Below are 17,516 nucleotides of genomic sequence, written 5' to 3'. Positions count from 1 at the left end.
GAAATGAATTTCGCTGATTACGGTCAACAGAATTTAATATCCTACGGGCTAGTTAGGCGCAATCTTCTACAGATATTTTAAGCTTGGGAAAACAACGAATTATTGTACGACTACGTAAGCGTGTGTTTTTTCTCGCTAATTAATTCCACTTGCGCGTTATCGCGTATAATGGTATTCGTAATTATTTAACGTATCGCTGTTTATATTGAAAATCCTATAATCGTATTATAATGTGAAATCAAAATTTTGACCTCCGCTTTATCCCTTATACAACCAAAATTTTGTTTGCCCGCGAGACGTAAAAGTTGTAATTCGTTACAGTTTGTTTGCTTAATCTGAAATCTCCGTTTAATTATTATCGTAAATACGAGCAACGATTTAGTATTATCGCGATGCTACATTGCTAAAATACGATGGTAAAATGATATCGAAATGGAATAAAATTAAAAAAGATAGTGCGATTCGCGAAAGTATTTGGACACTAACAAGTAGAGCATTTTTATAAATATACTATGCGCGTTTAACATTCACTCGAGGTAGTTTTCTGTGAGCTACCCAGTTACATACAGGGTGCGACCGAGTAACATGTACGAGCTACGACGCATAAAATTTCGTTGCACGTATTTCACATGCGGAATTCTGCCGATTGTTTACTCATACCTAGGTAGTAATTAACCAAGTTGAAGCGCACTTGACAAATTTTGTAGCTCGGTTTTCTCGAAAACTAGGCGTCGTACAAAGCAATTTTATTCTACTAGTTGTTTTCTTACTTCTTCGTCGGATAATAGCTTATGGCCGTTCGTACGTGTTATTCAACCGCACTCTGTACACCGAAAATGTTCACATTGCCGAGAATTAGTTTGGCAAGTCGGCCCAGCGTAATTTAACAACGTGAGTGCAAGAAAGCAGTTAACTAAATCCCGTCGCAAGGAAACGTTACAGCAGCGAAGACCATCGATTTCAACTAAATTTTGTCTAGCACGTAGAACCTAGTGCGGGCAAATCTAGAGCAAACCCGTATCCATGCATTTGGATGAATATGCATTATTTACGAAGACATCTGATATTGAAGTTTCGAGAACCGAAGGCTCGTCTTGATTGCTTAAGTATTTAAGTCGGATTGCAACTTCCCACTGCAATTGAACAACGTAAATCGATATTGAATACAATCTTATAACGTGTCCATTAGATTATTGATAACTATTGTAAATTTCTTACCGTTCTATAACGGACGACTTATACTTGTTTTATTTATATCGCTGTAGAAAGGGTGCACGTATGTATATTTACGGACATTGTCTAAGGATACATAATATATTATAGCAGGGCGACACGCGATACAACGGTTCGCGCAGAATATTCGCCAACAACGTATTGTACGTATGTATAATAGATCGTTTCCAGATGATGTTTGCGAATTTATACACGTCTTAATGCTAGGTACACAGGATTTTACTTACTCGTATCAAATTTTCTGATAAATTGTATCTAGCAAAGTGGAAATTCACTCCCTCTCTCTCTCTTTACACACACATATATATGTTGAGAATTGTGGATCTTAATTGGCGAAATAAAAGTAAAGGAACACTAAGGTTACACTCAGAATTCATATTAAAATAGTTTTAGACTTATTTAATAAACATTTGCACGCGTCTCAGCACTTCCTTTGTCTCGCCATCTTTCATACCACGCTACCAACGGAACAGTAACATTCATCTGTTTTTCGAGACGCCGCGCATGCACATACTTCCACACACTCGTATTCACATATGTGTGTCACTACTACGCGGCCAATCTAGTCTAGCACACAAAATTATACATATCTCAATAATATACATATATATGTAAAACGAAGTAGGATAAAGTAAAATAAAATTATTTAAATATAGACAATCGCAGTAAATCGCAAGTCGCAAAGCATCTAATACTATTCGGAATTTTTTGTTGAGGAAACTGCAAGGTTGGTATGATCACTAGTTCCTACGTGCAAAGTTGGTACGACTTTTAACGACGCTCTTTTGTTTTGGCGTCCGCCACGTGTTAATTATCAGAGAGTATCCAGCGTGTTTTAATGGCTATAAATGGTGGTGAAATACAGAGTATACAAAACTGAATCTGTGCGTGAATCAATCGAATATCGAACCTTAAAATCTATTTAATAACATTTTTATGATACACGTGGTTTGTAAACATTTCTCTAACGATTGGTCGATCTTTCTAACGATTTTACAACAACAGGTCCACGCTGTATCTGGAAATCGCATGCAAGTGAAAACACGAAAGGAAGGTCTTTCCATTAACCGAATCGAAGGCAGCACACAGGTGTCCACAATCGGGCAATTGGAGCTCTCAAAGGAGACGATCTTCGACCTAGTGAATCAAGTACAACAACCACGAACTCCCTACCGAGACTCGTTCGTTCCAATTCAAGTCTCGATTCAAGAAAATCAAAAGAAAAGCAGCGATCCAACGAACGAAAAGATGGATAGAGATAGAAGCAGAGGTAAAAGGAAGAATAGAAGTTAGAATGAAAAACGTTGGGAACCGGAAGGTTGGTGGGATGGCGGAGAGATCGAAGAACAGCGGAACATCGAACGGAGGTGAACGCGCGGGACTCGGGAAATTAGGTTGTTAAGATTTAATCGGACACAGAGGCATTTTAAGCGTCCCGTTGTCCCATCCTCCGCGCGATGGGGGTTGGCGTCGCGAGGTTGGCCAGATTTAAATTGCACCGGCTCCCTTGAGCCACGCTTTCCCAGTCGCCCTGCCACTCTGTTCCGAGAAGATAGCGAAGGATCGTTAAGATTTCTGCCGGATTCCGTTCGCCGGAATTTCATTTGCGACTTGGCCCCGGTAGCTCACCTTTGCCCGGCCCCCGTAATTTAATCGTCGACAAGATTGCTTGGCTAGGATTGTTTAAAGAAGATCCTTGATGAACGTTTGAAACGGAGCTGTTGCTGCCTCGTCAGGGCGCGTGGGTGTTTTCGCAGGGTCCATGGAGCGAGGGATGGCACACGGATTTCGAGACGGAAGTTTCGGCACGGATGGGGGAAGCACGTGTTGTTGGAAGTAATTAGGGGATCACATGCTTCGGGAAATGAGTAATATCAAGGGATAATGCGAGTATCGTCGGAGTGTTTGATGTAAGATACGACTCGCGTTAGGATTGTATCGTGGATTTTCGAGTAGAATGGATAGACGATTTTACAAGGATGATGCGATACACGTGCGCGACGAGCAGATTTTTAGAAGAACCACTTGAAATAATTACTAAGCTTACGGGAACGAATTTTTTTTTAGCGAAGATGGAGGTTTATGGAAGGACGTGTTGTCGGCCAGGTAATTGGGAAATCGCTTGTTAGCGGGAATAAATTATACCGGGACGATAACAGGGGATATTGGAGAGTTTGACGTAAGATATAGTTCTTGTTAAGTGACTTTGAGACAGCGTAGCAAGAACTTTGAAGTAGAATGACGTCGATGACCTTACTATGGTTTAGTACATAAAGTAAATGTAGGAAAAGTCTGGGAACGATTTACAGGTCCGCGAAAACGTAGTTTCCGATGAAAATGGAAGTTTAACAGTGGGTAGAAAATGGAAGGACGTATCGCTAATCGCAGGTTCGAGGACGCGGCTAATATTGCGAGGATAATGGAGGATATCGTTGAAGTATGTGACGTAAGAAGATATAGTTGGCGTTAGACAACTTTGACGATGTGCTAAAGATCTGGAAGATGGATGATGTAGTATAATAATATGGTATATCGTTATATTATGCAATAAGGTAGATTTAAAAGAATAATATGGAAATGTTCACTGTTTGCAGCTTTGTGAAAACATGCCCTTTGTTGGGAATGAACGTCTGCGTATAAAAGATCGATTCTTAGTTTTTAAGAATTAAAGGCAGCTACCTATAATTAAATTCACCTTTAGCCTTGCCAGTTTTTATATCTCGAAATGTATTTTTTATGAACCTTAAACGGATGAAATTCAATTAGTCTTCCTAAGACTGTTACTTCTAGAGGGGTAAGTAAAAATGTCGTTAAAATGGTACTTAAAATTATCGCTGATACCTCGGATATATAAAAACAGTGTATATTCTCAAGTTGCATGATACGGTAAAAAAATATAGATGCGTTTGGTATAAACCGGATCATTTATATTCACACGTGATCTTTTTTTATCGTTCTCGGCTTACGAAAACTTGTTCAAAAAGTTCTAGAATACTTGAATAGAAAAATTTCACGTTCTTTTCTTTCTTTCAATTAACATTCGCCATTGCTATATCAACGAACCAAATTTTGCTACCGATCAGACGAGAAACGCCTAATTCGCGCGAAACTCAACAAAACTCGGACTCATCTCGTTTAAACCTATAAATTAATTTTCCAATAATGTAACTGAAGTAGACTTTACTTAAGCTTCTCATCCTACTAAACAAAACCTTCGTTATAGAGTATCTCTGAAAATCATGAAAATGTAAGCCGCCCATATAGTGAGCAGATGAAAGAGCATGAAATATACGAGAGTATCAAGATTTCGAGAGCAGTCGGTTCGCCGGAATTTCATTCGCGACACCGACCCACCTTCTGCCAGGCGGTCGTAATTTAATCGGCGATGTAATTGGCGGCGGGTGTGCCGGTCGTTTAAGAAAACCCTGGCGAATTCATTACGAGGCGGCGACGATTAAATCTTGGGCCCGTGAAAGCTCGTTCGTTCAGTGAAAATCATCGGGGATAGAAATGGTTTCGATAACTCATAACGTTATCAAAAGACTCGGCGAACAATCTTCCTTGCGATCGCGAGCTATGAAAATTGGTTCTCATGGCAAATAAACCGATTATATAAGAAGTTTGAAATCTGATGGATTTAACTTGGTAAGTCGAGTCGCGTTTCTTATGGTGAATGGTTTTACGAATTTCTCAATTCTCCGGCCAACCTAATGGCGCGAAAACACTTTACCGATTTGCATCGTTTTCGATCCGATCGTGTTTTCTTGCCGTTAAAAAGTTCCTCAAGATCCAGCGAGGTCTTTTTGTTTCAGTTTTGTAACAATGTTTTTCCGTGGAATATTAAAAAGTCTCTTTTATTCGTTCAAACAGCATGAGGATATAAAAATTTGAGGACCGTAACGGAGTTGACTGTCATCCCTTGCGTCAATTTGTCACGTTAAGAGGAATGAAAAAAGCAGTTTGCTCTGCTTCTCGTTTTATCGTTTGTAGAGCTTAGCGAGAACTGGAAAAACGTATATTTTTCTAGAAACAAGATAAATAACTATAACGATGCGCCGAGATATAGAGGTATATAACGTAATTGAAAGAGGAACAGTAAAAACAGCATAACGGTGACATGCGATGTCAATGTTACAAGTTATCCTTTACGCAACAGGAATTATTACTATTATTTCACAATGTACAGTGAAATTGTTTTACAATAATTCTTCTATCGGATATATCGTTGAATATCGAAGTTTTTATTTCGATACAACGCGGATATATCAACTAAATTCTTGTGTTTGAACTCTGTTGGACAATATATATCTTTCGTTAAAAGAAAGTGGTTGATTGGTTGGACGAGAGGAGTGAAAAGTTCAGATGGTTGATTGAATAGTGAACGAAATTTGTAGAAGGAAAAGGCTAGGTTGAAAGAGGTCTGCAAACTAAATGAATGCGAGGAAACTCGGAAAAAGAGAGAGAGAGAGCTGTGATGGAAACAAGCCAAGGATGTAGCCCGTGATATTGTTAAAAATTTTCAATTTACGCTGCTTCTTAGTTTTACAATAATCAATTATTCAGTTTAGATATCTAATCTGCTAAAACTTGTTTCGTTATACCTTACACCTCGGAAGTTTTTTTTCGCGTTAATAATAAAAATCGGTGGAGTAGAATGTGTAATCTAAAAAAAGAATTACCGATTACGACGTACAAGCTAGTCACCGTAACATTACAGTTACGTTCAAAAAAAGGAAAGGACTGTAAATCGAAGAATCGAGCAGCTACGTGGATTGTTGCAACGACAATCGTGGTTCTGCGTGGAGTTATAAATTTTTCAATAAGAGATGGAACTAAAGCTAAAGTATAGTAGTTTCTAGGGAATCATAAAATCAGTCAGACGTCATCTCGACGAACAAGCTTAGACGACACAGTTGTAAAAGTTAATAGAAATGACGGAAAATAAGTAGTCGAAGAGATCATAGATCGGATACAGAAAGGAATACTTTTTCGTTATAGCAAGGTTGTGAATGAGAAGACCGAGAAATTGACACAGTGACACAGGAATTTTATGTGGCATTCTACATTTTTTAACAGGACGTATAGTATCCTCCGTGAGACCGTAAAAGACTGAGAAACGTCATGGTTTACGTGTTCCGGTATATCGACGAGTAAATTGACATAAAGCATAGACGATAAAGTTTCGAAACCTCGGTCATGGGTCAGGAGATACTATATACAGGAAGATACAGTACGTACACTCTCACTAATAAAAAGATTCTAAGTTAGAACATGAAATAAAGATGGTTGCACGACCGCACTGCGGATATTTATGCAAATTGTGTTCTTACGAAAATACATGTTTCGATAAAGTCGTTAATGTATCGGTGGTGTACATTTTATTTATCCAAAGAGTTCCCTATTTACCATAAAGTTCATTGTCTATTATCATAAAATCATAAAGTTCTTTGAATTCAATGCAAACAATTTACTAATAATTTCAGGATGCGATCTTTTAGGGGACGTGCCAACGTAACTCTAGCTTACAGATTCGATGACAAAACGACCGGGTCAATTATGCCGCGAGAAGATCTCTTAATATATTTCTTCTGACTGCAACTTACCTATATATTTTCGAGGATCGTCTGGCAGGAATGGAAAATCATTCGCTCGGCGATTTAAACGAATCACGTCGCAATATTCGTGAACGGGAGTGTGTGTATCGTATTCTCCATCGGCTCGTAAAATCGGTCAAGCGTCATAGTTTACACGTTCAGGTGACTGGGCGAGGAAAGTGAGGGAAACCATAGAAGATAAGGGTTGGAAACTTCAGTCTGGAACCTCGAGAAGTGCATACTAACTTCCACCTAGTGAGATTCACAATCGAGGTGGCAAATAACAGCATGCCAATTGATCCAATGACAACCAGAATTCTATGCGCGACTGTTGCAAGCTTTTGGACAGGGGGCCGAATCAGAGCTGCATTTCACGACACGCAAATTGAGGCTTCGTAGCCGTATCTTCCGAAATTTCGACAAATTGGCTCGTGCAAGCGTTCGAATATGTAAACTTCGATCACCTAACCGGCGTTACGACACTTGGCCATATCGTAGAACCTATTATCCTTACGATTGTTCGGATTCGGGCGCGACATTAAACGTTCAGGGAGAACATGTTGCTGACTTCCGAGCAGGAACACGCGTTTCCTTCGACGATGAAACGCATCCAAGGCAATTATCTCCCACTCCGGATGATAAACATGGATGCAAATTAGCGAGATCGCGCGAATGGTGTCGCGAGGATTGCGTTTAACGCCAGCGTAGTGCCTTAACGCCGACGATGCCACTACAATCAGGGCAAATTTCGTCTGTTTTGCTGTGTACACGGTGCTGCAGTTATCGTGGCATTTCTACGTGAAAAATAAGTATTTCGTTGGGAGACTCTCGTTTCGAAGAAAATCGGGTTTCGAAATCTTCGTGAACGAGCGCACCATGCTACGGTAACCTGAAATTCGTGGCATCCTCGTCCTAAAAGTCACCAAACAATTACGCTTTCAAGTTGGAATGTAGCCTCTTAACGCTAATACCAGCGACTATTCTATCAAAATATGAAAATGTGCGTTTCAAATGTAAACAAAAGTCAGAACGAAAACCTATATAAAAAGACATACGTATCGTACACCGAATCTCCAAATCTCCAAATCTCCGTCCTAAGTAATAATATGCAAAAGATGATAAATTGGTTATTTCTGTTCTTCTATTTCGTAGTATTCCCAATCTCTTCTAAACCTTCTCCCTCTCTCTAATTCCCTTTTAACGATTGTCAAACAAACTGGATCTCCGAGCATAGAAGAACAGTTTCGACCGTATTAAAAATAATTATTTCGGAATATAATTTTAATTGAACGTTTAACCAGCGCTAAAAACAAGCGAAACAAACGTCGCTTGAAAGATACTTGACCTCGTTGAGTGAAAAATCCGAGTTGTACTACTAATGGAGCCAGCGACCCGAAACATCAAACGCTGGCATTCCTTGATATTTTAATCTACGATCCACGTATCGTTATATTTCGTCCTATCCAGCCAGTTACTCGTGTCCCAGACTGGTTTCTAGCCATCAATTGAACCCGAAGAATTCTTCCGGTTTCTCGTAGCCGCGGTCTATACCTCTTCCGAAAGAAATAGTAGGGGGGTTGGGCGCGGCAAGAATCGCTGGTTGCGTAAGAACGGAATAAGGAGCGGCGACCGGATGGGTCTGAATAAATCGGGTCGCTTGCTCGCCGGGAGAATTGCTTGGCCGCGGTGGGAAACGACGATCCACGCTGCAAGAGTGGCGGAGCTATTCAACGGAGTCTAGCTGGCAGCGCGATGCTGCGTGAAAGATGACAATCGTCGTGACTCGTTAACCTCTCGTGGCTGCTTGGCAAGGGGGTGAAAAGAACAGCTACGACGAGGAAGAAAGAAACGGTAGCTGTAAGGGTAGCACGGAGGACGGAGAGCAGACAGAGAGAAACACGTAGGAAGAAAGAACTGCGCGAGAGAGAATGCACCTGCTCCTTCCTAAGGGAGCGAAACGGGATGAGGAAGGAGAAGAACGGGGATAGGAAATAAAGAAGAAAGTCTGGGTGACGAAGATGGGACAGGCTCCAACCGATCCGACCGACTTGAATCTTTCATACGATCGTGTAAGTGCACGCGTATCGGGGGAGGCCTGGCGAGATATGATTAAAAAAAGAGAGAGAATGGAAAATAGAATAAAGGGGTAGAAACGGAGAAAGGATCAGGCTGGAAGAAAATACACGGGAGGGGGCGCGGGGTAGGGTGAAGAGGCAGAAAGAGGCAAGGAAAACAATCTAGCGGCGCCGCGCGAGTAAAGAACAAAAAGCCGGTCGGGAAACGGGAAAAAAAGAGGAAGAAAAGAGCGCTCGATGTCGATGGAATCGCTACAATGGAATCGACGTTTCGACGCCGCGCGATCGTATTTCACGTCGGCGATTCGACGAAAGAGGGGTGTTCTCGCGGCTGAGAACCAAAACGAGACGCGCGAGTTTCGTGCGCGGTTCTGGCTCCCGGCGTTTCTATCCGTGAGCTCGTAAAACCGCACGAATATACACGTTCGATTAAACCGCAGTTCTCCGACACGAATTTTTCAACAGTGAGTTTATCGTCGGTTGTGTTTAAAAAGTTGAAAGGGACGAGAGATCAGCTGGATGAAACGGGCGGTAAAAAAAAGGGGGGGGGGGAGAAAAAGAGAGAAGAATTCGATAGAGTGTCAATGAAATAACTCGACGATGAACGAACGCGAAGGACGGCTCGATGATGGAGGCCAAACTAACGGAGGGGGTTGCGATTTGTTGCGGCGAATGAATTACGATAGAAAGAGAGGGATGATCTGGCCTGAAACCGGCAGTGCTCGTTCGTGCAGCGTTAACGCAATTATCCATTGACACAATTAATCGTCAAATTCGCTAAATTTCCATCATCGAAACGACCGTTCGACCGTCCCAGAGCAGTGACCCTTGCAAACAGCGTCTCGTCGTCGCGAGCCACCCCCCTTTCGCGAGTTCAATGCTCCGATGGATGAGAATCCTCTCGACTTCCTATTCTCCTTCGTATCTCGTACTTTGTCCAGGTCTTTGTTTATGTCTTTGTCTACGTCTGTCCATGTACCACTCGTTTCTCCTGCCATTTCCTCCTTTCGTATCCTATCCACCATCATTTGTCTGCCTCACCCCTCCTTCTGCAACTTCTTACGGTTTTTTGCTCCTTGATCTCCCTGCACGAATCTACACGGAGTAATTTTTTTCTGAATCGATCGATATGGTTGTTCGTCGATCAGACATTGGTTCTGAAACGTGTTCGCCAATCGAGCTGTTCGATTCGCGTTCGACGAATAAATAGTTGCGAGGACAAATATTTTAACCGGCCGATGACGAGGAGTCACCCTCTTCGCCCCCTCGTTGTATCGGCGAAAAACGATCTCGACATCTGACTTTCGTTCGCAGTTTTCCCTTCCTTTTCGCTCATTTCAAACTTGCTGTCCCGTTTCCTCTCTACTGCATATCCCCTGTGCGTATTTTGTACCTGTACATGTGTGCACGCGTATGTTCACTTTTTCGTTTCTCCTCTTTTACCTCTTTTTTCGCTTGTTTCCCTTTTTTTTGTGCTTTTTCCATCCCCTAAACAAAGAGTCGGTCGATACACACGGTCGCGACACGTGAAGCGAGGTGAAATTACAAAATTTCACGGAAGCGTCGATATTCAACGAGTTCCTCTCTCTCTCTCTCTCTCTCTCTATCTCGCTCTTTCCCTCTTTCTCCTTCCCTCTCTTTCTCTCTCTCTCTCGCGCTCTCTCTCTCTCTCTGTCCTCTCTGTCTCCTGTTCACGTTCGAACGGCTTGATTTCATGCGTTCATTTTTAATTGAAGCGTCCAGATCGGTTGGAAATCCGACGGCGATGATTTCACGAAAATTTCGATACACTTTCTTTGATTCGATAACATCCGTTCGTTCTCTCGTTATTCACAGGTGTTGGTTGATTTATCGCCTTTCGGCTGGACAGAAATCTTTTACACGTTTCAGCGTGTAACCGCGCGTGCCGTTTCCTAATTCCTTAAGCGAAAAATAAACGAAAATGTAACCATCGTAAGTAGTGGAAAGAAACTCGGCGCTTGGTGAAATTAAATCGCGTTTCAATCCCCTCAAAGAACGAGCCGCACGCTTTTCACCAAACAACCCCGCCGCTGGTGCATGAAATCATACTTAAAATTCATGCCTCTGATCTCATCCGGCAGCTCGTGTTCCTTCCACCCTCCAGCTTGCTTCAATCTCGCTCTATCAAAGAGAAAACCACCGACGAAACTGAGAGACATCGACGTGCCGACACACGCCACCGATCTACACGAATCCTCTTAAATCTATCTAAAATAACTGGAACCTCGTTCAATCACCTAAGAACACGCGACGAAACTTCGAACCGTTGTACGCGTGAACATTATTTTATCGTGCATTTAGGATAACGGCCTTCGTTGGAACGGAGAATCTAATCCATACAGGACGCGAGACACGAGGGGCAACGGCCCGCAAGGATGGCCGAGGAGCGAGGGTCAAGCAGGGGCAGAACGACGGACGAAGTAGAAGGAACGTACGAAGATCAGGGGCGAGAACAGTCGGATGGAATTTCTACACACAACGAGCATGAAAATGTTGAAAGAATGCACCGAAAGATCACAGGATCGTGTTACAAATAATAGACACGAATTTGACGATATCGTTCCACTCACCCACGATATGAACGAACCACAGGATTTTCAATTCCATGGATGCTCTCCTGCAGTGTTCGTCCTGCGAATATCACGTTCCTACTCCTGCACAGATCGGTGGTGGTTACGATGATCGTGGCACGTCTGTGTGTGGTCGTAACGCGGCCGGCGCGACGCGTCTCTTCGCATGTCGCCCTTCCAGCGCGTGTTCTCTCCCCTTCGCGTGTCCAGTGCGTGTTCGCGTCCTCTGCTATGTTCCCGCTGGCACCCAAGTGAACGCGACAACGACCACGACCACGACGTCCCCTTACATAATAGCAACGTCGCGCACGGTCGACGAACAGTCGTGCCCCCGACGGCTAGACGAAGGACCAAGTGGCGGATCGGACGGTGTCGTGCGAGGCGAACGATGCGAACAACCCCCTGTGCGGTGTGTGCGCGGTCTGCGGAGCCCGGCTCTTCTGACGATGCTCCCTCGTAGCCTGGCGTTTCGCGCAGAATCAATTTCCTTGCAAAACGACGTCGAGGAGCGGCGCGAGTGCGAGTGCGCGCGCAAGCGCTCCGCAACCGATCTCTCTCCGCTATTCCTCTTGGCTCGTCGCCGTCGTCTTTCACCACCACCAAGCCAGCCGACGAGGGGCGAGGATAGTCGCGGAGGACGCGCGATAGCAAAGCGAGAGGATATCGTTTGCGTGTGCCGGTAAGCCGTACACTGTGTCAGTGAAATCTGGCCCACCGATAGATTCCGAGCAACCCCGAGCCGATAGGCCAACCCCTTCCTTCTCTTCTCCCTACCCCCTACTCTAAAATCATCTACTCCCACCCTTCCCACAATACCGTTCCTCCTTCTCTGTTCCTCCTCTTCTTCTAACCGTGTTAACTCGCGGCTGCTTCGTTTCAGGAACCTCTTCGTCCTTCGTAAGCTAGCGAGTATGTGTTCATAGAGGACGCGAACGTACACGCGTCCCTTGTGCAACGCGGAACGCTAAACTCGTAGCGGAGCATCCTTCTTCGCGACACACAGAGACGCATCCTTGCCCTTTGTGCATGCTTCTATTGTTCTGGAAGCGGAGCTAGGTACCGGGCCACCGATACCGGCAATTCCTTTACAACCGGTACCGTCGTGACACACGTCGTCTCTGTTTCATAGAAGAGGCTGGCAAGAGAGGGAAAAGAAAGGGAAGAGCTCGCGAGATTGCTCGTCGTTTTGGAGATTCTGTCCGCACGGATGCCCGACAGATGCTTTTGCCCGTGCCCGCGGGCGACTCCAAGTCGCTCTACTCCATAGAGTCGACTCTAATCGACTGGAGATCGGAGAATGGATTTAAGGAGGTTGTTCCGAGATGCTTCGCTCTCGCGAGGAGCTCGACGCTCCTTGCTTTTTTAATGAAATTTTGTTGCGTAACACCTGTTGGCCGATGTTACCCCTCGTGGCTCGATTCCGACGTTTGTTTCGATGGTTTCGCGAGGCAAGGAAACCCAAGTTGTCCTTCGGCAAGTACGAAAGTCTATCGTTCTTGCTTGTTGAACTTGGATTCATTTTTCTGCTTTTATGATATACACTGACGATATTTCGTGATACGCGATAAGAGTCGAACGCACTTCAGCGCGTTTGTTTTCTCATTCACTATCGTAGATTCGTTATCTTAAGTGTTAAGCACTCGAGGTAAAATTTATTAAAGTTTTTCAGTTCGTACCAACGCCTAGGTATTATTATTAAATAATGATCGTAGCCAGCAGAGTATTATCGTAATTACAGACGCGTACGTACGTGCGTGGTCCGAAATTCGATACCCGAAACGTGTACTTCGTTTTTTTTTGGCGGGGGGAGGGGGGTTGTCGTCACACGATTTTATTACGCGTGTTTGTCAACGACTTTACGCGAATAAAAATTCGTCGAAGTTGGAAACACCGATACATCGTAAATTTCAATTTCGCGGCGATCTCTGGGATAAATCGCTCCGCGGTAAAGTCGGGGGGAAGAAGTTCGGTATCGATATATTTCGCGCATAATCGAGTGTCTTCTCGGGAACGATCGGATATAAATAGATTCGATGTATCTCGATCGTTGAACCGCGGGACTGTTTTAATATTCGCGGGGAAAAAAGACGATTCCCCGTCGTAAATCGTCGCTGTCTCCGGTGAGAGAGTGCGTTTGAAAAAATGCACGGATCATAGACAGGGTCGGGAAAATGGCGAATCTAAAGCGTCATCCAAACAGCGTTACTCGAGGCATCCAATTTCCTGTTAATATGTGGCCAGAAAATATATAGGAGATGGATTTCCATGATCTTGCTTTTCTCCCGTGGCAATTTTTCAGAATAATCTGTCGGAAAATTTGCCACCGGATGCAAGACTCTGTCGCTTATATACCTATATGTACGTGTGTGTATGTGTGTGTGTGTATGCTCTGGTGCTTCGTCACACTTAACTTCTTTTCGTTGGATTGCACGGTTTTTCAATAGCTACGTCTCCAGAGGATGATGGATTCGGTTAGCATAAGTAGCGTAATGTGGTCACCTCGATCTTTCGAGGCTCTCACTTAGATATATTTTTTGTCCTCCTTTTTATTTCTATCCCGCGTAAATGAAATTTTCGTGAGCTCCTGCGCCCGGTGACAATCGACGAACCTCGCGACCCGCAACAATGGCTTTCGAAGTCATTAAATAATACACAATGGCTTTCGAATTGGTCGCGCGACCAACGATATTTTCAGCTGCTTTGTGGAGTATGTTCGAGCAGACACTACGAGCATCTGTATAACCCGAAACAATTGTAAACCAACTGGTTGTTCTGCTCGTTTATCGAATTGTTGTTGCTCGCGTCTTTCAGGATCCGGATTTCAGCGACGAGTCTTTTTAACGAGGATTTTGATCAGCTCGACCACGTAACTGGCTATAACGCGGTTAAATGGTCGCGCGATTACGTGTACTCGCCTGACAGCACGAAAATTACCAGAAAATAACGAAGAGAAATTATTTTCCAAGATACGTTTGACGCTCGTACCTATGGCGAACCTTTCGAAGTCTATTCGACGCGTTCTCTAAATAGAAATTTCTCTGCAGCGGAGATCACACGATGAATTATATTTTTATCGATCTTCAAGACGAAGGACTTCTGAATAAGAGTACTTTGCTACGACGTATGTAGTTGCAAAGGGAAACAATCCGTTCGTTAGTCAAGAAAATAGGAATCTTCTAAAATAACCAATTTATACAAATATCTAAAATATCAGCCGATAATAGAAAATGTGATCGAGTTATGAATAATTTTCTACTTGGAGTTCGATTATCCGACTCGAGCTTCCATCTCATATCGAATTTCTCACAAATTCAGATTTACACTTCTTAATGCGAACCTTATTAGTATCATTCGCTCTTTCGTGTACTCTATATCAAATCGTTCAATGTAATCGCTTAGAAATTCAAAGTGGAAAATAAGAGACGAAATTATTTATGAAACGACTTGATACTATAGAGTTTTATCGAAACTCGTTGCCGCAGTTAAATACGATAAAAATTCTCATAAATACTCAAAAAATGTTATCGCGAGCACGATCCCTCCCCCTATTACAGTACTTACGAGCGACCTTTCGTAGGGGAGTGGATAAACGTCTCAAAAATGTCATGGCTCGGTGTCTTAGAAACCGAAGAAAACGCGACAAACAGGGCGAGGTGAGCGACAGTGTGCGTCGCGAAAAAGGAAACGGAAGATAGGGGAGAAAAGGGTGAATAGAGCGTTCGTGAAAGTTTCGCGTGACACGCCGCGTTGGGCTATCGTCTGGTTCGTACAAGGGTGATTTTGCTAGCCATGGAACGCAGGAGGGTTCGCCGGCCAGGGGTTGCTCGGCATCTATCGGTAGGCCAGATTCGACCCCCGTGTGCACGCGAACCCAAGTTTCTATGGTATTGGTTTCCGTGAAATATTCGTGCTGGCTCGATCGGTCGACGGCTGATGAGCGCGTGTAATATAGAAGAAACTGGCTGGCTTTCGTGAGAGAAGAAGGAAAGATAGGAGACGATGTAGAAAGAGGCATAAAAATAGGAAGAACGCGTAAGATGATTCCACGAAAATAATTTCCCTTTTCGATCGAAGCGTCTTGGTTAGAAGACCGACTTGCCGGAACGGTTCATGCTTTTCTAGTTAGAGCTTCCCTTTAGATAAAATTGCGGACACTGCCGATGCGAGATTCATGGAGAGCGGATAAGATGGACGATTTAAATTAATGGACGATTAATTGTTATCGATTTGTTGCATTATCGGTTGTAAATTGGCTACTCCAGTTGTTAATTATTCGTTAGTATTATAATAAACGTCTGAAGAAGAAGAAACACCGACAAGAACGATATCAAGCAAATTTGTGCGACTCGTTTTTACAATCGTTGCACCGCGTATCTTTGTTCGTTTCTAGAAAATTTCAAGATGGAAAATTACACGAAATCCAAATATATATAAAATATTCGAAATACGAGACTCTACGACGTTTATAATAACTTTCTACCTAGGCTGCATCTTTTTAATTACATTCGTAGAGATATAAATTTGTACGAATATCCTCAATGAAGAATCGCGATATAATCTCGATAGATGTCGATCGTGTGAATCGATTAGAAAGAAATCTCAGGCTGTCAGGCTCAGGTTTAATCTCAGGCTCTCGATTCCGCTTGCAACGAACAATCGTATTAAATACGCGTTTCCACGTTACGTATCATCCCGTTTGTTTTGATCGTGGCTCGTCCGAAACTTGAATTTTCCCTTGCTTTTTCGTACAGCGCTTTGGTTTTTTGATATTTTTGAGAACGAAGCCAACGAAGCCAGACTTGGAATTGCTCGTCGCCGTACACCATGTCATTCCTGGTTCTTCCAATTTGCCGGCAAGCTGCCGCGTTTTTGAGAGGCTGCGTCAGGGCTTTTCCGTACATAGTCTGGCAGAGTTTCGGTAAAACGGCCATTCAGGGGAAAAGGAGTTTTCTAGAATAGAATCGCGACCGTCCGTTTCCTTCTCGGTCTTCTACACGCTCTCTTATTCTTTGCGTCACTGTACACTTTTAACGATGTTCAGATTCACTTCTTCTTATTAGAATGCTGTTGTAACTGTTGCGCTGAATTTTTTGAAACGCGAAGCTACGGTCAACTTCTTATCTGTAAGTTTCTGCGCGATAGGAAAGTCGTTCGTTTTTCTTGCGAATCCTGCGCTTCAATTTTTCATTTTCTACTTTCGTTAGGTCGAACAAAATATTTGTTCACTTCTGCATGTTGTGCTAATACGATCGGTAATGTAATCCTCCAATGTTTCTGAGAGTTTAGCTCGCGGAACTTTCGGTTTAGTTCTTTGAGCCTTTCAACCCCTTCCTTTACAGAAACTTTCTCCGTTCGGATAAACGTATTGCAATCTGAATAAATGATAACCGTAATGGCTGGTGTTAAATCAAGCGAATATAGACGAAGCTTTTTTTTTTTTTTTATAGATTTTCTGTTTAATTCCATAACTTTGTCCGAATCGTAAAACTGTTATACTCTCGAATGTTATTCTAAAGTCAGCCACTCTGTTTAAATCACATTGGATCGAAACTTTGCCTTAGATCGTTGACCTGGAATGGATTAACTCAAAATACTAGTCTATTACATATTTCGATAATATGTACGATATTAGAACGAACAGATGCTAAAACGAGCAGAATTGTAGAGCCAATTACGTACGTTTTAGCAAACGTAGGACGCGCGACGGAATAAAAAATTACCTTACAATTATCCTTTCGCAAGGTCGATGAACGTGTTCAATTGCGGGCTAATGTTATTACCTCGTGAAAATAACACTGTCACAATCGACACGTAGCTGCAAAAGGTAACTTGCCCCTTGGTATTAATAGAACGTTCAATTGCATTTATTTGACTCTATTGGTCGGTAAGGTAAAAAAAAAAACAGGACACCAGGGTGAAATTTTATCCAAAACAGTGTCATCGTGATTTCGTTTGATCATTCTATCGACGATTATCTTGATCGCATATAGCGTGTAATTTAAAGAGTACACGAGAATAACGAA

General features: G+C 43.0%; 2 protein-coding genes across 4 annotated transcripts in view; one reads left to right on the top strand and one right to left on the bottom strand.

The window, feature by feature from the left end:
• The window catches only part of LOC122571998 (cell adhesion molecule 3-like), a 39,324-nt gene extending 27,141 nt beyond the window's left edge, over window positions 1-12,183 (bottom strand). Inside the window, exon 1 of the mRNA XM_043736435.1 lies at window positions 11,494-12,183. Coding sequence (XP_043592370.1) covers window positions 11,494-11,530 — 37 coding nt within the window. The 5' untranslated portion in view covers window positions 11,531-12,183. The remainder of the gene's footprint in view (window positions 1-11,493) is intronic.
• On the top strand, window positions 2,030-5,033 carry LOC122571999. Of its 3 annotated transcripts, XM_043736436.1 has the most exons (4): window positions 2,030-2,117; window positions 2,239-2,503; window positions 3,543-4,027; window positions 4,457-5,033. In XM_043736436.1, exons 1-3 carry the CDS (start codon window positions 2,082-2,084, stop codon window positions 3,566-3,568), a joined length of 327 nt encoding a protein of 108 aa, XP_043592371.1. In that variant the 5' UTR covers window positions 2,030-2,081; the 3' UTR covers window positions 3,569-4,027; window positions 4,457-5,033. The 3 variants fall into 3 exon arrangements, 1 of the variants encoding a protein (XP_043592371.1); XR_006318328.1 differs by lacking the exon at window positions 4,457-5,033 and having other exon boundaries at window positions 2,239-3,760; window positions 3,828-4,010; XR_006318329.1 differs by lacking the exon at window positions 4,457-5,033 and having other exon boundaries at window positions 2,048-2,181; window positions 2,239-4,010.
• Window positions 12,184-17,516: the final 5,333 nt, after the last annotated feature.

Source organism: Bombus pyrosoma, linkage group LG10 (genome assembly GCF_014825855.1).
Source record: "Bombus pyrosoma isolate SC7728 linkage group LG10, ASM1482585v1, whole genome shotgun sequence".
NCBI lineage: Eukaryota > Metazoa > Arthropoda > Insecta > Hymenoptera > Apidae > Bombus > Bombus pyrosoma.
Note: the sequence above shows the minus strand (reverse complement) of the source record. Positions and strands in the feature narration are given on the sequence as shown.